General features: G+C 34.8%; 1 protein-coding gene across 1 annotated transcript; it reads left to right on the forward strand.

Moving 5' to 3' along the window:
• Positions 1–230: 230 nt before the first annotated feature.
• PKNH_1302200 (dynein heavy chain, putative) lies at positions 231–22,913 on the forward strand (the record flags this gene model as incomplete). The annotated part of the gene is made up of 34 exons (XM_039114220.1): positions 231–320; positions 437–524; positions 628–4,642; positions 4,803–5,088; positions 5,304–5,391; positions 5,547–5,776; positions 5,891–5,971; positions 6,105–6,380; positions 6,499–6,750; positions 6,889–7,186; positions 7,305–7,387; positions 7,559–7,716; positions 8,077–8,218; positions 8,340–8,560; positions 8,743–8,903; positions 9,092–9,163; positions 9,333–9,419; positions 9,564–9,657; positions 9,935–10,337; positions 10,512–10,716; positions 10,954–11,159; positions 11,582–12,541; positions 12,670–12,796; positions 13,096–13,292; positions 13,425–13,676; positions 13,815–14,002; positions 14,170–14,246; positions 14,363–14,436; positions 14,534–15,013; positions 15,279–18,726; positions 18,866–20,666; positions 20,814–21,006; positions 21,199–22,431; positions 22,656–22,913. 34 exons carry the CDS (start codon positions 231–233, stop codon positions 22,911–22,913), a joined length of 16,824 nt encoding a protein of 5,607 aa, XP_038969866.1.
• Positions 22,914–23,008: the final 95 nt, after the last annotated feature.

Raw genomic sequence — 23,008 nt, forward strand, 5'->3', positions numbered from 1 at the left:
GACAAATATTATAGCACCCATTTTGCGTCTATAAAAATTTCGCATTTTTCGCAACATCAAAAAAGAACACCCAACCTGCACTTACACACACACAAACATAAAATGTACTTTTTTTCATTCTCATAATCTAGACATCGATACATGTATTCTGTTCATATGCTTTCGCGCGCTTCCCCTCGCTCTTTTGTCCTGCTCAAAGACATATGCTCAACCATTCCAGGATCCAAAACATGAATGATGAATTGGAATGCTACATAAAGCAAAAGATCACTTCGTTGTTGAGGATTCGAAGCGACGTTTTTAACTCCCTCATACAGGAAGTTAGTTCATCTTAAAACAACTCTTTTTAAAATTTGTAACCATTTTTTTTCACGACTTCGCAACCATATGGATGACAGAAAACACCCTCACTGTTAATCCTTCTTGACCTATTTAGGGAAAGAATGAAGACGATTTAAAGTACTTCTTCCTATCGGCACCTGTGAATAGTACTTTGTTTTTCGTGGTACATAGGTACACTTACGGTAAGCATTTACAGAAGGAAAAATTTTTTACTCACTTTTTCTTTTCCTAAAATGAACATTCGTTAATGCGTTCTTCCTTCCCTTATCCCATGTACACTTTAAGAGGACGAATCTGACGTACCTGATGCACCGAAGGAACCGAACGAAGAGGAAACACCGAACGAAGTAATACACCCCTCCCAAAATGACAAGGAAGAAGACACAGAAAATACTAGTGGAGATACAGAACACGGAAAAAAAGATAAAGCAGAAGAAAAAAATGACTCAATAAGCAATTACAGCCATGTTGATGAAGGTGATAATGCAGCAAAAGACAAAAACAAACAAGGGGAAAACATCCAAAGGGCAGAAAAGGAAAAGGACAATAACAGTGGAAGAACTGAAATAACGAATGATGATGAGGAAAAAACACCGAAAACGGAGAAAAATGGCATAAAAGGAGAATACGAATCGGAAATTCCATACCCATCAAAGGAAGCCAAGAATGATAGGGTGGACACAAATGTAGAGACAAATAAAAAGGAGAAACAGACCCAGGGTACCAACACGCATATTGATAATTCCACAGAGGGAGAGAATAAGGAAGATGAAAAGGAGGAAGAGTCATCAAAGGAAAACTCTCCCTCTGACGAAAATAAAAATAAGAAAGGGAAAAGAACGAAAACACGTTACACTTTAAAAATGAGTTTGGGTCATATAGAACCGGACCACATGGAAGAAGAAACACCATCGGAAGAATCTAACTTTCTCTCCAATACAACGGAGGAGAAACAAAAAAAAAATAACCAGGCAACCAAGCAAATAGTGTACATCTTAAAAATTAAAAATACCCCAAATGACCAGAGGCATGAAAACCTGGACGAATATTTCAACACCAATTACACGTTTGGAAATTTACACCACAATTATATTAACAATTTGAAGGCTTACTTTAAAATCTTTTTTATTCCCTTCTTTCAATGCTTACTAAAAAAAAACGACGTTTTCGAATACCTCGGGAAGGAGACAGACCAAAGCGTAAAAATTGACCACCTGCTAGGCAAACTACAACACCTTAAAAAAACGGTAATGCTAAGCAACCAATTAGATAACACAAAAGAATTGAATGAAAATAAATATTTGAATATCATGGAGAGAGGGAAACACACAGATCAGATGTACGAGTTCGGAACAAAGGACCAATCTGTGGTAACAAAAGGGAAAAGTGATATCCGCAGTTATCTTCCAACTCAGGATAGAATTCAGGGGAATGAAGTCCACCCTGGTGTGACAAAGAAGGAGGATAATTTTCTCAAGCATAAGAACCTCATGAACTCCTTCTACTACCTATTAAGCTACTACAAACAAATTTTGAAGGTAGAACAAATGTCGTACAACGAAATTAATGGAGACATAATTAAACTTAAGGATGATACAATTAACATTAACAATTACCTTAGAAACATTTCCAACATAATAAAAGATTTTATCGTCAAGGAAAAGAAAAATGATTCAAAGAGGAAAAATGACAAAACGGCAGTGGAGTACTGGAAAGAACGATACCACAGAATTTACAGCTTAATTGAAAAAATTAACAGCAAAAAGTTCGAACAAATTATAGAAAATATTAAAGGCAAAAAATATAACGGAGAATTGTGCAATGAAATAAAATTGTTAATCAAGGAGGTGGAAAATATGCACATGGAATCCTTTGAAATGATAAAATTTAGTAAAATCTTGGAAAATTCTTTTGAAAATTTAAAATGTAATCATATCAACCAAATGAAAAATGGCATTAAACTGGTCATTCGAAAGTTAAAAAATATTTGGTTAAGCTCAAAATATTTCCGAAAAGATGAAATTATAATTGCCTTCTTCGTTAGACTGTCTGACATTATATTTGAATTTATCCTTTTCCTAGCCATCAAGGTGAAAAAAATGAACAAGCCAAAAAGAATAAAGAAGGTCATTTCAAAATGTATAGACATTTTAAAATTCTACGAAAAGGAATTTATTTACGTCAAATTAGACATCGAAATGATCGATATTCGAAAAAATTGGTACTTTGATAAAAACGTTATCTTCAAAAATATACGACACCTACAACATGTCTTGGCTACACTATACACCGTCTATTCAGAAATTATTTACTTCACCGATTTGTGTCTTCTAAAATTGAAAAAGTTGGTGAATAACAAGCAAATTATGAATAGCATCATCCTGGAAATTAACAAACTCTACGAACCGTTTAACGATGTGCTTAAGAATATCTATCTCTACGATGACGAGTCCATTATGCAGCTTATGAAAGGGCTAAATGAGCAATGCTTGAAGATAGAAAAAAAATGTATCAAAATTATTTATATCCAATTTTCAAACCTGAGGAATACAAAATCGACTTACCTCTTAGTGGAGAAGTTTCAAAACTTGAAGAAGAGTTATAAAATAGATAGACTCCTGATTAAGAAACTCTACGACATATTATTTCTTTACAAAAAGGAACTCTACCTGTACATCGACCTGTTTAATAACATGTGCGCAAACAAAGATTTGGACATTTATAAGAAGTTCCTCTTCTGCTTAAACATATACAAAAAGATAAAGATGCCAATTTTAATATTCAAAAATAATAGCTATATCACCACCTCCAATGACTACAAAATTATTGTTAAACTGTATGTCAACTTCTGCAAAAAAATGTTCTCATACATTATCGAGACATACGTCATATGGAAAAATAACTCACTCTCTCAAATGAACAAGTTTCTTTCTTCCAATATTATTACCATAAACAAACAGCTGAACTTTTTTTATGTTATTAATTTTGATACCACCTTTTTTAAGACCTTATACGAATACGCATACATTGAATCCATTTACGATTTCTGCACGCCGATCGAAATCTTGAATATGTACAATTTAAAGAGAAAGCTGTACAGGTATTTATACGAACTCAATGAAATAATTTTTTTCTTCAAAAATTTTACTACCACCACTTCCACCATTCAACAGAAAGTATTAATAAAGTTTTTCCAGTGCTTCGAACAGAAACTCATATATATATCCAACAACATCAATTGGCTAAACTTAAATATAGACCACTACATAAACGATTTAAAAAACTGCAAAAGTGTAATAGAAAATGTGCATGTGTCTCTCTCCTACTCTCTGAACAGTATAGACAAAATTATTTACAACATGCAAAATGTTAACCTCGTTAGATACATACAATGGGGAAATATGAAACCCTTGCACATACAACCCTTTTTCAATTATTTTGAAGAATATAGAATAAACCAAGTGAACAGAATCTTACAAAAATACAAAGAAATATCCCATATTTTAATTAAAATAGAACAAATAGTTGAGAAAACCAAAAAAGGAAGATGTGAAATTATGGACGAGCTGTACTACCTATATCAATGCAAAATTTACAAGTGCCTAAGTCTTATTATCATTAAAGGGTTATGTAATTATGAAACACTAATTGAAAATGATTTTCAGAAAAAACTTCTAGAAAATTATAAACCTTGTCTATATATCAAGGAAGACATTTATTCGGATGTGTTCCTCAACAACTCCATACAAAATATCTTCAAGCTGATCTCTAAATTGTTAACCAATTTACTTCTAACTTCTTCCGAATTTATCAGATGGCTCGACTATTCATGCATTGAAGTGCCCATATCGCTAAAGGAAGACTTCGAGTTCCTCAAAATGAAATTCTCCTTCTACCAAAGCGTTAGCAAAAATAAAATTATCATCGACCGGATCATACACATACATCAGTTAATACAAAATGTTTTTCAAAAGGCGAACAAATACATATACAGCTTTATGAATTACGATAATATTATTAACTCCATTGTTAAAACACAAAGTAGCTTTAATATTCACCAAAATATTTCCTACCCTCTCATTTTCTATGATAATATCCTAAAAAATATTACTAACATACAAAACAAAATTGACAGAGAAAATGATAAAAAGACCATTCAATTTATTTCGCTCAATATTTCCTTTGTCCTTAACTCCATAAAGAACAAACTCCTCGACTCCAAGAAGTTCTTTTTTAATAACCTCCATTTTATATTCACCACGTTAAAATGTTCCACGATGAGCGAAATTACGAAATATAGGTAATGATTGAGGGAATCTATCCATGTGTGTGTGGACCAAAAAAGGGCACATAGGATAAAGCCTCCCCGTGGTAGTGTTAATCCATCCCCACACATATACACTTTTTTTTTTTTTTTTTTTTTTTTTTTATGACTCCTTCCATGTCACACAAATTCGCAGCGGCATACTGGAGACATGCACGAGCTCCATGGATAAGTATGAGAATATTATAAAAACGATAAATACGATTAAGGCTGAAAATATAAACATCGAAATGAATATTCAAAAGACAGAAGAAATCTACAACATGCTTACCATATACGGTGACAACACAACAAAGGAGGAGCAAAAGGAAAAGTTGATTCTCCTGTACCCCCAGTACCTATGTATGCTGAACTCCGCTTTCTTCAACGACAACCTCATGTTTACCATAAAGCAGGAGTTTTACAAGAACACAAAAAATAAGGTAAGTCGGAGAAAGACCTAATGCTTTGCCAAAATTCCCCAACTGACTATTCATAAGCATATATTCGTCTTCCCCTATGTGTGTTTGTGTATGTATGTATATATGTGTATGTGTATGTGTATGTGTATGTTGTATGTTGTATGTTGTATGTTGTATGTTGTATGTGTGAACGCTTACCGCTGTTACATCCTTTTCTCTCCACCACTACAATTTAGATAATCGTCTTCGAAGAAAAAGTGAAAAGTATTTTGAAAAAGTTTCATATGTTCGGACCGTCATCAGAAAATATCGATTTAAGCGAAGGTAAATTGAACAGCGCTGAGGGGGGGGAGAGGGAGAGGGAGTCGTTCCTTCATTTTGTAATAGTTCATATCCATCCCATTTGTTTTAACGAAATGCCCCTAGAGGAACCCATCTACACACCCATACGTATTTCTGTCCTCCTTATCGTGACGCAGGAATGGAAAGCCTAAAGAAATACATCAACGACTTCAAAACAATGGAAATTGAAAAGGAGGAAATAATTAAAGCCCAAATTTTATGCAACATGAAAATTTTCCAATTCGAAAATTTCTACCTCCTAAAAAACACCATAAAAATTTACAACTCTATCTACTCGATCTATAATTCATACACAACGAGGATAAATGACTTCCTCGACATAATATACTACAAGCTAAATATTAAGGTGCGTAAAAATGAGGATTTCCACAAAGTAGGGGGTACATGAAGTCCACCTCTAAAATCCAACATTTGCATAAATATTCCTGTGCACACAAACACATTCTTGTTAAATCTTTAGGAAATAAATAAATCCTTAAAGGAGGTGAAGAGCGAGTTGATGGAACTGCAAAAGGATCAACCCGAGGCAACAAATATTTTGGTACAGTTGTCCATAACCCTTATTTAGACTGCCTCAACAAGTCCCTCTTAACCGCGCCCAACGTTTCCTCTACAAAATTCTCCGCCTTTTACTTTTTCCACAGCAAAATATTCTTCCATCTTCTCCCTTTTAGCCGTTCAAAAAAATAAATGAGGAACTAAACAAAATGAACACAACGCTCATAATCGTGTATCTTCTACAAAACACAAACATGAAACTCACCAACTGGCAAGAAATAATAGACCTGCACTTGAAGAGAAACAACATAAAGGATCCAATCACCTTTGAAAATACCATCATCATTAACGAAAGGAATATTAACATAAAATCTATAACGCTGTATGATATGTACGAGCTCAAAATATACCTATACTTTAACGATATCAAGTATATTATATATAAAATTAAGGTGCGTCCAAGGAACAAAGAACCCTGTAATAGGCGTGCTCGTTTATGAACCCCGCTGCGATGGCACCACTGTGAGGGATATGACACATTTTCTCCTTGCTCCCTTCGACACTTTTTAGGAAGTGGAGAAGCTAGAAAAACAGCTGAACAAAATTGAAAATAACTGGAAACAAGAAACACTAAAAATTATAAAATGTAACGATCATTTTATACTGGACAACAACAAAAACATATTTAAGAATATCAAAAAGACATTTAACGATTTGCATCAAATGAGGAACTTAAAATTCGCGCAAGATTTAATACCCAAAATAACTCATTTGCAGAACAAGTTGCTTTTCATTCACGAACTCTTGTCCCTGTGGATATTGGTACGCATTCAACTCTCCTTTCAACACAATGGCGCCGCTAAAGATATGTACTTCATCATGGTTTCTCTGCATATTCCACATATCCTTTGTCCTATTATCCCTCACGTACTTCCTTGCGTAACCTCTCCTCCTCCGTAGACCCAAGACAAATGGGCTAGACTAGAAAGATTTTACAACAATGAAAATTTCAATCACTTCAGCAACGAAATGAAAAATTTCAACAAAATAAATAAAACTTACTTTGAGATAATGAAAAATGCGAAGAAAAATCTGAACTTATTCCACATTTGCAATACGCAATTTTTTTATTTTTTGAAAAATTATTATGAGCGTGTGTTATTTTTGTTAAACGAGACAATAAGCTTATTGCAAGATAAGAAGTTTTCCTTTCCGGATTTTTTTTTTCTGAACGACGAGGAGTTGTTTTCTCTGCTCTGTAGGACGAAAGAGAACTGCGCTAAAACGTGTGATGAACATTGTTTACCTATGTACATACACCCATGCCTATGCACGTTCAACACTTGACCCGCTCAAAACTACCACCACCCCCACAGCCAACACTGAGACGGAGAATTTGAAAAAATACTGTTTCGTAATTTACGAAGAACTTTTGTCCTTTAACGACATAGACAAAACGGTACACTCGATGAAAGTTCCATCGTAGCATATTCCTCCCTCTGCGCTTTTGAAAATATGCTCCCATGTGTATGTGCATGGGAATATGCGCCTACACACTTTTCCATTTATTTATTTGCTTGTTTTTCATTTGCTTGGTTATTTTTTTTTTTTTCCTTCTCTCTCTTGGCAGATTATGGAAGTCGTTACTACCAAGAATAACACCCTCAATTTGAAAAATGGGGTGAAGATAATGGGCATAGACACATACGTAATATTGAAAGAGAAAATCAAAAGCACCCTGAAGGAAAACATTCTATCCAGTTTGAAAAGCTACTACAACACTAACAAGTATGAATACATGCAATACCATGTTACCATACGTGTACCTAATTTTGCCGTTTAATGTAAAATGGGGAATAGGCATCAGCTTGCTACTGCTACTCATCGCAAGAGAGCATTTACTCCATTGCTAATTGGACAACCATGTATATTCTATTTATTCCATTGTTGTACCCCATCGGTTCTTTCCGCCTTTTTTTAAAAATTGCCTTTTTGCGAATACCACGTGATGAACATTTTTTACAAGTTTTACGTAGATTTTTTTCCCCTTACATTTTGTCCTTCAAAATTAGTTAATGTTTCCTTTATGCTAATTTCACATTCCACAAAATGCAAAATAACCGCATTCACCTTTACACTCCCTCTCAGGATAATCCCGATAATTATGAACAACGTGTCTGTCGTTTCCAGCACGGTCATAAAAATAATTCTAAGTGAAGAAATAAAAAACGTGTTGCAACAGAAAAGTGTAGAATACACCCAAGGGGTTATGGATAAGCACAAAGATTTGGTAAGCCAATAAATAAACAAAGAAACGCATACAATCGTGCATGTTTATCATTTGAGAATAAAACCTGTATACATCTCTACTTGAAACAAACGTAAACACTTGCTTGTATTTCACCCCTCAGTGCAACGACATAGCAGAGGAAATAAAAAAAGAAAAAGGAAAAAACGCACAGAAAATAGAACAAGCCTTAATTATATACTTGGAATTTATAGACACATTAAAAAAAATAATCCAGGAAAATTTATTTGACGAAAACAACTTTTTCTTGTATTACCAATTTAGATATAGCGTCGACAGGAACAAGGAGCAGATTGCAGTAAAATATGGAAACTACAGTTTTAAGTAATGGGATAGGCAAATGGGCGAACGTCAAGGGAGTTGCTCCATCTCTAGGAATTTTTAAAGCATTTCTCTGATGAGCTCTCTAAATGAGGGATCTCCACTCCCACACAATAATTTAACCCCACTCACAATACGAACTCTTCTCTTTTCCTTCCCACACCATATCATACTCGACCCCAAAGATACAACTATGATATATTAGAAAATAACAACCTATTCATAAACATGCTTTCCAATAATAAATACGTATTTTCGATCTGCTCCAATATGCATAAGAGCTATTATAGCATTTTGTGCGGGAAGAACAGAACATCTACTATTCGGTACATCACATCTACACTAGGTATGAAAGAGGAGGAAGCGGTGCTCCAAGATTCTACTCTCCGATTCATTTCACTTATGTGTACAAACTTATGTGTACAAACTTATGTGTACAAACTTATGTGTACAAACTTATGTGTACAAACTTATGTGTACAAATATTACTATGCAGAAAGACTCTTCATTCACTTCATCCCCCCCTTCACTCAGGACAAAGAACATACTTCCTAGATGGGACAACACACAACATAAAAAATTACATCCTGGGGTCAATTCAGATGGGTACCTAGCAAAATGACAAAAAAAAAAAAAAAATGAAAAGCATATTTTTATACTTCTATATATGTTACTGAACGGTTAACCGAAGATATTTTCTTAATATATATACATTCTACTTGCGACTCAACGCACACACCAAATGAACCCCCTCCATTTAAAACCCTTTCATTAGGCTATGCTGTGGTCTTCCAAAATGTGGAAAATATGAAAGTGGAGCTATTGTCCGTCCTTACGAACGCATTCAGATCTATCCAAACATGTACAACACATTTTCTCTTTACCTATAATAACAACCAAAATTAAAGGGGCTAGAATATGGGCTTGGTCATTTATACATGCATACTTTTACACACAAGTATTAACGGTAGCTTCACATTTTCTTTTTTCCCCTTCTAATTGAAAGGCCTGAAAAAGAAGGAGAAGAATATTTACCTCTTCAGCAAAGACGTGGTGTTTAATAGTAGCTCTCTGATATTCTTCACGTCAAAGTCCTCCGGGTATATGATTCGCCATTTCACCTACACAACTCCTACGCAACTACAATTGATACTACTATTGATACTACTATTGATACTACTATTGATACTACTATTGATACTACTATTGATACTACTATTGAAACTACTATTGATACTACTATTGATACTACTATTGATACTACTATTGAAACTACTATTGAAACTACTATTGATACTACTATTGATACTACTATTGATACTACATGCGTATTAGCTTTCCTTCCTACTTGCACATTTCCCGCTTCTTCCAAAACAGGTGCAGAAGCGTCCCCGTCAATTTAAGGAGCCTGTGCAGAGAAATTATCCTAAGGAACTGCCAACAGATCGAACTAGTGGAGATACTGCTCTACGTGAACAATTTTCAAAACGTGAAAAACCTTTGCATAAGAATTTGCAATTTTGTGGAGTACTTGAATTTTATTTATTTCCGTTCAGAAAATAATGTGCTAAATGACATCATCAACATTATACGCTTGTGTAAGAAGGAAAATCAAGAGAAAAGCACAGACCAGGTCCTAGCGAAATATATTTTTATCTACTACTACGATAAATTAAAGGATATTAAGCAAAATGATCTGCACAATTTGATAAAAAAATTTCTAAACGTGGACTTGAATGTGAAGTATAATTTGCAAGATGGACGGGAACGACTCAAGGAGGTAATAGAAAGTGGGCTTGCCACTACATAATGCATTGGATATTTATCGAGGGACTCAGTGCTCAAATGGGGGGGGTTCACGTACGTACTGATATATCCCATCATCCCTAGTATAATAATGATAACATATACATAAGTAATCTTTTTTGCACATGCATTATTACTGCCTTCTCAGCTCCTAAAGGAGGAGTGTATTTACCTCAAGGAAGATTTGTTCCACAAGTATGAAAAGGATCTGTACGTGTTGAAGGAGAAGCTGTATAATCAGTCCCTGTCTTTACTTTTTGGAAGATCCCACACGGGAAAATCGACACTGATAAAAATTTACAGCAAATTGTATGGTCATAAATATGGTTTCATATATTTGGACTCCCTGTATGGTAAAAATTAATCACCCAGGGCGGTTAGCAGCCATCACATTTAAGAGAGAAATAAAAAGGGGAAACACATAAAAAGAAGTTCCTCCGTTACTAATCACGATGTCAGTCATACTGTGGACACTTCTCTTACGTATATATATGCACACATTCATATTTACTCATCCATATGCACACATTCATATCCACATCCACACACTCTGTGGACTTTTTCCGTCCTCGCAAAATGCAAATTCACAGACTCCCAGAATCATTTCAATGAAGCCTATCTACGCCAAGTCGTAAAGAAGAAACAAGAAAAGCACAAACAATACACACTCATCATGAAACTCAATTTTCTGAACCCCATCATATACAATGTGTTATCCCTGGATAACCTGCTTTACCCTCAAAGGGAGCAAGTCCATGGGGAGCACGCAGAAAACGGAGTGAAGATGATAATTGAGGTAATGAAAAAAGCGAACAGATAGAGTTACACAAAAGTAAAAAAAAAAAAAAAAAAAAAAAAAAAAAAAAAAAAAGTGTTACAAAAGAAATGATGGAACAACGTAATTAATAACGTAGCTCCAGATATGTAACTCACAACGATAGGCAAATTCCTCCATCAGAAAAGCATAAACACATCTATAGAGGGGAATAGACAACCATAACAGTCAAACCGTAGTTACATACACGGATAATTAAAAATGTGCAACGCCTTAATCAGTTAATTACACACAATTATTTTATCAGTAGGCATATAAAAAGTTAGACATACACCAAAAGGCATTTTTATTTCCTCTTCTCTATTGTTATGCAAGTCGCTCATTGGAGTGTTCACCCTTACGTACTTACCGAAATACGTATTCTTTATCCACCCCCTACAAAGTGCAAAGACATATCCGCCATGGATCCATACCTCCTGAACAAAATGAATAAAATTGCCATCAAGGATAACATCAACATTTACAACTATTTTAAAAACAAAAGCTCCAAATTAATAGACGACATTCTTAACACAAACTTCTTCTTCGAAAAAAACGCAGAGAATGATAAAACATCCTTAACTTATATAAACAATTATGAAGAAAAAAAAAAAATTCTTCTCGAATTGTACAATGAGTTGAAATTATTTTATAGGAATTTCTTTCTTCCCATTTTTCATTACATAGAAAAGAAAAAAGGAAATCATTTTAACATAAATTATTTCTACACAAAAGAGGAGGATGCAAAAAATATGAGCCTCGGTGATGGTCACGTATCGCGCACTTGTCTCTTCCATACCAATGTGGATGAGAAAATAATAATAAATAATTTTATCGACATTTTTAAAAGCAACATATTAATTTTTTTAAGAGAACGGGAGCTGAACCAATTTTTACCCGCTGATGATGCCAACACAGGAAGTGCACATAACGATTTGTCTGCTCTCCCACAAATGGTACAACAACAAGAGGGTACACACTGCCAGGCGGAAGCCGAGCTAACAGAACAAAACTGCCGACAATGCGTCACGAAGGAGGAGTACGACTTGGATAATATAAACAAAAATTACATAGAGAATGTATGTATCCTACAAGCTGAGGCGGAAAATAGTAAAAAAGTGCAATTGTATAGCAAAAAAGAAATCTCTAAAATTTCAAGAATTAAAGAGAAGGCTCTTTTTATTCTATTAAGTTGTCTCGATTTTTTCTTTAACAATTTTTTAAATGATCAAGAGAAATCTAACTTTTTTATCTTTTTAAAACAGTTGACTTCCTCTAATAACGTTCATTTGGGGTGCAATTTGGACAGTTCCTTCTACCACATAGAGAAGGATGCCTGGATTCCCCTCGGCGATTTTTTTATGGTAACCTCACCATGATGCTCTAAATGTTCATGCGTGTGCGTATGGGCGATAGATCCTAAATGTAAGGTGAGGTCACTTTGCAAATGTAATCAACACAACGATTATTTTTTCGCTTCACCCTTCTGCAGTCCTCTCCAAAAAATCATTTGGATGAAAATTTCTTAATATATTACGACGAAGAAATGAAGAAGAGGATCAACTCCATTAGCTTACTCTACAAGGGGGAGTCCAATATTTGTCTCATCGGAAGCACCAGTAAGACGAATCACATGACACTGTCTATACGCATTTACCAATAATCCACACGTTTTGAATATGCATGTAGAACAAACCACATTTGGTATGTTTGCCCTACTTTTGACTGTTTTAAAAGGGGCAAAAAGTAACATCTGACATGTGCCCACGTGGGCGGCATATCAACATAAACATACTTCCCACTGTAAACCCTCCTCTCCATTCTTATGTCATGCTATGCTATGTCATGTTCTCTTTCTCCACAATTCAAATGTTCGCCCTTACCCTCATGATACATTATTCTTTTTACACCCCCTCAGAAAACTGCAAAACTGCCATACTAAAAGAAGTCGTGAACAAACACCCCCAAATTGACCACCTCATGATCGATGTTTTGAAACACACCAATGTGTTAAATTTTAAAGTGCTATACGAAAAAATGACAAAAAAAAACGTTAAAAAATACTTCCACCGCTCTGTCCTCTATATATGCATAGACGATATCCACATTAATTACGTAAGATGAAGAGTGGAAAGAAAGCGGAGCGGAGGTTCAGGAAAATGGAGGCATATTCATTGATCTCTTTCGATGTCACTTCTTACGCAGCTCTAACCTAACCATCTGCACTTATTGTTTTTCTATTTTCAGGAAAAAGGCAACAACCCATCCATCGAATTCCTCCACAATTTACAAAGGAACTTGTGTTACTTCGAGAACAAATCCCTTACCGTCCAAAATGTGAAGAGCATAATATCCCTAAACGTCGAGCATATGAAAAGTAATAGCTACTACGAATCAGTTTCCTATTCATACGCCTCGATTTTTCTAAACAGTACCAGAAAGGGTCTACTGGGTTATTTTAGCGCGCTCATAAATCACACTCTCAAGGGTGCATTCCAGGTACATGAAAAAATAGTGAATATATGCCCAACTGTGTATACACAATTGTGCATACTCCTTATATCTTTTACCTCTCCTTAACATATATACACGCACATCACTGGCACACACATTGCACCGCTTCTCCCTATATCCCAGGAAATACACACCAAGCTAGTAAACTACAGCATGGATATCTTCTTCAAAATACACGAAGACATCAATTTTGAGGAGAAGAAGGAAAACCATTTGCTGTTCACAAAAGAAAATATTTTTCTACTTTATGAAGACTTCTTTTACACCAAGTGGAATTTTCAAAATGAGCAGGACGTCGTGGCAAATTGGTGGTACGTAGAGAGCACGAACAGATAAAAAAAGGGAAAAAAAAAAAAAAAAAAAAAAAAAAGATAGACGCGCCAAAAATGCAGCTTAACCGATATATATAACACAGCCTGATAAAATAAAATCACATGCTCTCCCCGTCCACAATATCCTTACACCTTCCAATCCACAGCGAAAGTGCCGAACGCATCATCCTGAATAGGATACTCAAAAAGGAGAACAGAAAGGATATCCTCAAAACGATGAGAAGTAACGAATGAGAAATTAATCGAGGAACCTCTTAGTGTTCATCTTCCACTTTTCCATTTTTCGCTAGCTTTCATAAAAACAGAGATAACATTTTTCTATTTGGTCTTTTTTTTCAGCCATGGCTGAGAAGCATTTTCAGCACTTATATCGGGAATGCTCGTTCACCTACTTGAATTACTTTTGCAAAGAGGTAGAAAAAGGGAGAAAAGAACATATTTAAGAAACCCTTCCATTCGTGAAGAGTTTCTGCACTCGTCCACTATATGCACGCTTGCCCCCCTCCACAGGTACACGAAAAGGTCGACGCAGATTCGCTGAAAGAGGAATTAGTGAGGAGCCTAAGCAGCTACAACAACCTCTACATTAACACAAAAATGTTCGTGGAATTCTACTTCAAAAATATAATACATGTCTACAAGAATATAAGTAAAAACATAAATTCTTCGATGATCATTTGCATGAACAAAAAGAGAGCCATCATATTGCTAAACGCAATTGCCTTTCTCTTAAATATAAACACTGTACTGATTAACAAGTCTAATACTTTGGAAAATTCTCCAGAAAAAATTAATTACTACAACAGATTAAGATTTAAGAGACACCTTTTCATACTCATAAACCATTCCTACCATTTTGATGATTATTTTTACTCCTTAATTTACAAAAAGTTTTCCTCTGCTCTCTATGACAAAAAGGAACTTTTCCACATGTACACAAAAACGAATTTGATATCCAATGAACTCAAGTGGGAGAACATCCAAAATATTGTAATGAAAAAAAAAAAAAAAAAAAAAAAAAAAAGATAAAATATGGATAAAATATGGATAAAGGGGCTGATAAATATCTCCCACTTTGTGAACTATGCTATTCGTCTTTCCATTTAGTGGGGGATAAACTGTTTTTCCAAATAGGAACCTTGTCACTACACTTTTATGTACATGTGTGCAATGGTTCCTTTTCTTTTCCCCCCACCCACCCATCATCGCAACGACATATTTATACCTGCTCTTTCGTATTTTCTCATACCTACAGATGAAAAAAAATACCTACGTTTGCCTAGTGCACGAGAAACGGTTCGATCTTTACTCAAGCAACTTTCAAAATTACAAAAACGTCTACAGCGACTTAAATGTTGTGCACCTGGATAGTTGGTCCAGGGAGGAATATACGCACTATTGCCACCTGTTCTTAAAGAACCATCAAGGAAATCACTTCATTGATAATATATTGAACAACTTCAAAAAAAAAGCTATCCTAAATACGTTGGAAGATGACATTGAAGATGAAGGCAAAAGCATCACGCTTCAGAAAAGAGAAAAGACAAAGGGGAAAAATAAGGCGAAACAAATCCCCATAAACTCGCAGAATTACACAAAGAAAAACAAAAACGATAACAAGAAAGTCAGCGAAAATGATAAAGGAAGTGAAGTTGTAAGAGAGAATGTTCTTCCAAATGAGGGGGAAAAACAGACAAGCGCTGAGGTGGACAACACGGTAGACACTCAGGTGGGAAGAAAAGAAGAAACGCATCATGGCATAGAAAAGCAGAGCGGAAGCGAACACGCAAAAGAAGAGAATGAAGATAGTCTGGTTCATGATACCCCAGATGTGGATAACGAAAAGGAAGGAAATCTTCTCAAGCCGAATGATGAACAAAGCGAAAGAGATGCCAAGTTGGATCCAAACGAAAATTCTGAGAAACCAAAAGAAGAACTGAAAAAATCGGATGACATAGATAAAGGAGTACCAGAAAAGAAGAAAAAGATAAGCAAAGGAAAAAAAAACAACCAAAGTGGAAATGAAAAAAAAAGTGTTGTCAAAAAGAACCAAGGGGAACAAGGCGGCAAGAAGATAAACAGTAAAGCAGCGAAGAATGGAAAGGAAAACGAAAGGAAAAAGAATTTTAAAAATAATGAAGGAAAATCCACGTCTTCATCACAAATTAAGGAAAAAATACATTCCTTGGGGTCTCAAACTATGCCTAGGAAAGCCTCTGATAAGCCTATCGAAAAGGGAATAACAGAGAAGAAGGCCTCTCCACCCAAAAGCGCAATCAGTGCTAGTTCGTCCAAACAAAACGATAAAAAGAAGGAAATACAAACTATAGGAGGTCCAAAAACGATGAAAAAAGGAAACGCCACATTAAAAAGTGTACCCACGGTTAAGGGAAAAAGAGACAAAGAAAGGGATACACATAATAATCTGAAGGGTAAACCAACACATAAGAAAAAATTTCAAAAGGCGGGCCAAAAAAGTAGCAAAAAAGAAATGAGCCAAATAGACAACGCTATATCAAAAATACCGGTGGGGGAAAATACAAAATACGAAGAAGCGGAGGATACGAAAGAAGGCGGAAGTGAAAACCTCATGAAAGACGCAACGAAGGGTATCGTTACCAATGATAAGAACAATGTCCATCGGGGTGATGAACAAGAGAATGAACTAAAAGGGGACCCAAAGAAGGAAGAATGTTATGAAAGTGGAAAAGATGCAGAGGAACAGGACAATCATAAGGAACCTCAGAAGAAGGAAGAAAAAGAGGAAGATACGCAGGAAAGGGCACAGAAGGATGAAACAAAACTCTCGGGTGAAGATTCGCTCCCAAAAGGAGGAAACGAAGATGGCACAAAAAATAAGGAGTACCTGAATTTAAAAGAGTACAACAAAAAAGCAATACACGAATTCAACAATTGCAACGAAGAAGTAAATAAGCACAGTTTTTACAGCATGATTGAGACACAACTTGAAAATGTCGTAGACGTGTTCATACAAGTATACTACGATTTGAAAAACTTTTTAAAAAGAAAAAAGTCCAACTTAAATTTTATACGAATTAACAAGTACAACTTCACAGACGCACTAATCATGTTTTACATCTTACTAAAAAATAAATTAAACTACAAAAATAAACAACTCCATATGTTCAAAATGGGGCTGAAAAAAGTGGAAAACATATTCGAAAATTATAACAATATGAACGAAGAAATACAGTCCATCCACTCATCCATAAAGGAAATTGAACAAAAAATTGAACACCTCAACAATTCCATAAAGACAAATTCGAAGATACTACTGGACACAGAACAACACTTTAATGCAAATCAACAAGTGCTGAACAAACTCGCAAATGATATTGACGAAATGATAGAAAATAAAAACGAATCGGAAAAACAAATTGAAGAAGAATGCATAAATATCATCTTCAAAATTCAGAATGTAGAAAATAATGAAATTAAAAATATACTAAAAATAGCAACTCCAGATTTAACGCAAATGTGCATTGCCATTATGATAAACACACTGGTCAGAAATTCCTTCCTAAATGATAATAACGACAATTGGAATTATTTTAAAAATTTTATCGCAAAGGAAAACTTCTCAAAATTCTTCTTCAATTTTAAGAAGGAAAATATAACTGATAAGCAGATTAAGAGGATTAAGGAATACATGTCCAAAGATGAGATTGTGTACGGTTCGAAGAAAATCCTCCAAACGAACAACTTGTTTACGCACTTTTTCGAGTGGATTACCTTCCTCATTAAGTATAAGGAGTACTACAAGAATAACTCCCAGATACAAGAAACCATTTCAAATAATAAGTTAAAGAAGGAACACTATGAAAATGAAAACGAAAATCTAAGAGGACAAATGCACCAAATTAAGGCCACCATCATAAACAACAAACAGGATGTACATACACAGACAGAAATTGTAGAAAATTTAAATAAAAAATTACAAATGATTAATAAATCCTATTTGCCAATTTTTGAAATTAAGCAATTTTTAGAAAAAATAAAAAAGAAATATATCTACACGATTGAAAAAATTGAAAATAATTATAAATATATTGTATCAGAAGTTTTACTCTTCTCCTTTTTCCTAAATTACTCCTCTCCCTTTAACTACAAATACAGAACCTACTTGCTCAACAAGTGGAAACAAACTATAAAAAAAAGTAACATCCTCATAAGGGACGACATCAAAATAGAAAGTATCTACTCATGCGACAGCATCGTCTCGCTCTTCATATCGGATAACTTCCCAAGACACATTTTTTACATTCAAAATGCGCTAATCTCGCTAAACCATTTCAGATGGCCACTCCTCCTGGACGAACAAAATATCGGAATCGACTGGCTAAAAAAAAGTTATAGCAACAACTTAGTCATTCACAATTTTGATGAAAATTTAAGCAAACATTTGGACATGTGTATAATATATGGAAAGAGCTTGATCATTCCATTTTTTAATTTTCAAAATTTGTACATCTACGATAAGAAAAATGACGAAGGATTCAACTGCGATGAGCAACACGAGGACAACTTCAAGCGAGTGCGGCTCGATCTGCTGAAGAAGAAACACTTCCTCAACTTTAAGTTAAACCGTAGGGAGATTAAGATGAACTCCAACTACAGTATCTTAGAACCCGTCATTGAGAGAAATGTGTACTTGGCCAACGGGAAGTACTACATCAACATAGGTAAAAAAAAAAAAAAAAAAAAAAAAAAAAAAAAAAAAAATCGTTAAGAAGCGCCCAAATGGAAAGAACCCTCATCAGAGGTGCACCATACCTTTTTTTTTTCCTTCCCATCGGATGTACACCTTCTCCCCTTCTGCAGGCAAGAAGAAACTAGAGTACAACAGCCAGTTTAGGCTCTTCCTCGTGAGCGACACCAGCGATAGGTACTTCCAAGACGTGGAGGACTACGTAAATATCATTGACTTCCAGATAGACAAAAACTTAATTGTAAACAAAATTGTAAATATCATACTGAAGCACGAAGATGAAAAGAAAGTTATCAACTTTAACACGAAAATTAAAAACTTCTATGAGACGAAGCAGACTCTGAAATTTCTGGACGATGGAATGATCATTGAGCTCTGTACATTTAACCACAAAGCAAATAACAACAAGAATTTGATGAACGTTATAAATAGCAATGTTTTGAAAAAAATTGAAATAAAGAAAATGCTAAAAGAGTACAAACAGGAAATTAACAGAATTAAAAACTCTTCCGAAAATATAAAGCTTTTGGGCTACCGATTCCATACCATTTATAAAGTACTAAAGAAACAGTCCAGAGCAAAATCAAATTACAATTTCAACTTCAATTATTTGTTAAATATTCTAAACAATTTAATTAAACACATTAACAAAAAGATGCTAATTTGTAATTTCAACCAACTGATAAAAAAATTCACACACAATTGCTTTGTGTTCTTGTTAAATACGATACATAAGAAGGACCATCTCTTCTTCAGTTTCCTCTTTTACTCCTCTTTAATATTCGAAGAAAAAAAGCTTCATCACTTTGGTAAATCCATCAAAGTGGAAAAGGAAAGGTATTACTCCCTTTTCTTACAACTTGAAAAAGTTGAAAACATGGACACACATGATTCGCTCTCTGTAAATATAGAGTGGCTAAATGAGAAGAAGAAAAGGCAGCTCCAATTTTTGCATAATGAATGCCCAAATTTGAAAGCGCTCATTCAAGACATGAAGAATAACTCTATGGAATATCTCAATTGGTACAAAGAGAACATTCCGGAAGATAATTTGTTCTTTCTAAAAAAAACGCAACTGGAAAAGTTAGAAAAGCTAGAAGTAATCCTATTTCTATACATTATGAGGAAGGATAGACTCTACTATTACATACACTCTTTGCTCTCCAATTATTTGGACTTGTCTGAAAATATGAACAACGATACCCATATGAATATATCCAAGGATCTAAATTACATAGATGCCAAAACGTTTATGTATATTACAGAACCAAACACTTATTACGATCCTGTTCTTCTCAAACACAAAGCTACAAAAACACTCAGCGTCGGAAATAACTTCAACAGTGAAATACAAATAGTGATAGAAACTTCGCTACAAAATGGAAATAAATTATTACTAGAAAATTTCCACTTGATAAATTTCAACATTGAAAAATTCTACGAAATTTATAATAATAAAAAAATTCATTCAAATTTCGAAATGTATTTAACATCAGAAAAGGCAGAGACGTCCATTTCGATTATGAAAAGAGCCATTAAAATATATTCACACAAAAATGAATATTTAAAAAATTTCCTTACAGATTTATTTTCCTATGTCCATCATATGTATAAAGATAAATTAAAAAATAACTTTGTGAACTCATTTCTCTTCTCTCTTTCCTTTTTCCATAGCATTTTAGCATCCAGATGCAATTATGATAATTACGGTTTTGATCAACCTTACTACTTCGACATCAAGGATTTCGAAAATACATTCGACTGTCTCCTCGCATATTTTGATTTTGTCCAAATGAACACCGCCTCACCTGCCGGATCTACTTCCTCTACACTTAACTCTAACCTTCTTATTGACAACCCTATCCACCAGGAAGCGCATATCCAGGAAGTTAACATCAACTGGGCCTTCGTAAAGTAGAACCAAAAATTGAAACAGTTGCAAAAAATATGTATACTCTCCATCATATACCACCACCGCATTTTTTAATTACACCAAATGTAATACAAACCCTATGGCGTCTTTCTCCTTCTCAATATTTACCTCCCCCCCCCTTCCTGCAGAGACATTATTCTAAATGGGTACGGAAACAAAGTCAACGCCAATGATCGGAAAATCCTAAAGAGTTACGTGAAGGAATATTTCAACGAGTACTCCTTTAATGAGAAAAACGAGTTCGTCTACTCTACCGACGAAAACTTCCAATATAAATTTATGATGAATCGATCTATCAAGGAGTATGTCAATATTATTAAGGTAGGAATCAATTGGGGTGTCTCTGCCAACTTGGAACACTTATACAGTCGACAAGTTGACGCGGATGATTTCCTTCCCTATATTTTCTTCTCCCTTTCCCCCATTACGCCGCGTTCAATAGGCATGTACCCAACTATATGTATGCCCATTTTGCTTCCTCATAAAAAATTTCACATTTCCCCCTAACATCAGAGCTACCCACTCATCAACAGCTGCAAAACATACGGAATGAAAATGGAAGCTGACAAGAAGAAACACGAAAAGTACAATGAAAATATGCTAAAGAATTTGAATAAAATTTATAGGGAGGAAGTTTTAATATACAAGAAGGAAAATAATGATGGCGATATTTTCTTCAACCTGGACAGTGACTACTATTCCAGTTCGTTACTCAACACAGATGATGAGGAAGGTGGAATGTTCGTGAGGGGAAAAGATAAACCAATTGTGTGTGAAAGAAAATCTTTTGAAAAACCCACATCTGAATGCCAAAACGGGGAAGACGCGAATAATACTCCTCTAATTGACCATTCATCTCAACATGGTGACGGACCAACCATTACTGAAGCGAACGGTCAGACGAATGATCTGACGAATGATCTGACGAATGATCTGACGAACGATCAAACGAACGATCAAACGAACGGTGACAGGGAAGACGACGCAAATTTCTTCACAAAAACGTACAGAGGGAAACCCATGGAGGAAGAACCCATGAACAGACGCAAAGCGGAAAATATGGATTTCCTAAAAAATATTAAAAAAATGAACGAATTCTACGAATTGATAAAGAAGCTAAAGTGTACATTCAAATATAACATCAGCATAAATGCAGAGTGGGCCAAAGGAAACATAACGACCATCCAATCATGTTGCAAAAACGAAACAGAGAAATTTAAACAAATTACAAATTTAATATACAACGATGTAATAAAAATTGAGCAGGAGTTAAATAAAAATAAAAAAAAAATCGACAAAGAGACCAAGCTAATTATGATATCCCTCTCTTTAAATGAAGTGCCAACAAAATGGATGTCCAATTTTAACAAAAAAATAAAAACTATCGAGAGCTTTCTTACATACTACGAAAATGTAAAAGAGCAACTCTACTTTTGGAATATCACAGGGGAATTACGTTTCTATAATATACAATATCTTTTTGATCCGTTAAATTTTTTTAACGCTTTGTTGATAAAATTCAGTTATGTGCATAAAAAAAAATTAAGCGACTGCATATTTTTGTCCAGCATAAATAACACCCTCGACATGAAGAGGAGAAAAATTCCGGCCCATTTCCAGAAAAATTTCTTCTACAGTAGTGATGAAGAGGATGCGTTTTCTTCCAACCATATTAACTACTCCGATTATGTGCACTACGAGGTGGATTCTTGCTGCAACGTCGATGTGTCCGGGCTCCACACCTTGGTAAGGGGGCACATGCTGCTCTACATACGTAAAAAGCTGCTACATGCGTAAAAAACTCCTACATGCGTAAAAAACTAATACATGCGTTGCTCAGATGGGGAGAGGGTCCAAATCCTTTGCTCATTTACCATGTTCAAAGTGACCCACTTCCCCCACACTTGTTACCCTCCCAACGTGAGAAAACCTTCCCGCACGACACTTCCTTCAATCAAATAACCCCGCAGAACGACAACTTAGAGTGTCTAGGCGTCAAGCCAAGGAGCAACAAAAAGTACGACGAAATCCCCATCGTAACCTTAAGCGTTATCGAGAGGCGAGAAAAAAATATACTCAAGGACAAAAAAATACCGCTTTACCAGTACAAGTATAGCTCAAAGTGCAACAAAAAAAATAACAAATTTATAACAAACTTATATTTCAAGTCGGACAAGCACAAGTCATTCATTTACATTAATAAGGTGTATCTGTTCATTTATAACTAATTAGTGAATGCCTTTCTTTATTCGGCATTATATTGAATTATTGAATTGCATTGCATTAAATTGCATTACATTAAATTACATTGCATTTTTTTGCA

The sequence above is a fragment of the Plasmodium knowlesi genome, assembly GCF_000006355.2.
Source record: "Plasmodium knowlesi strain H genome assembly, chromosome: 13".
Taxonomy (NCBI): domain Eukaryota; phylum Apicomplexa; class Aconoidasida; order Haemosporida; family Plasmodiidae; genus Plasmodium; species Plasmodium knowlesi.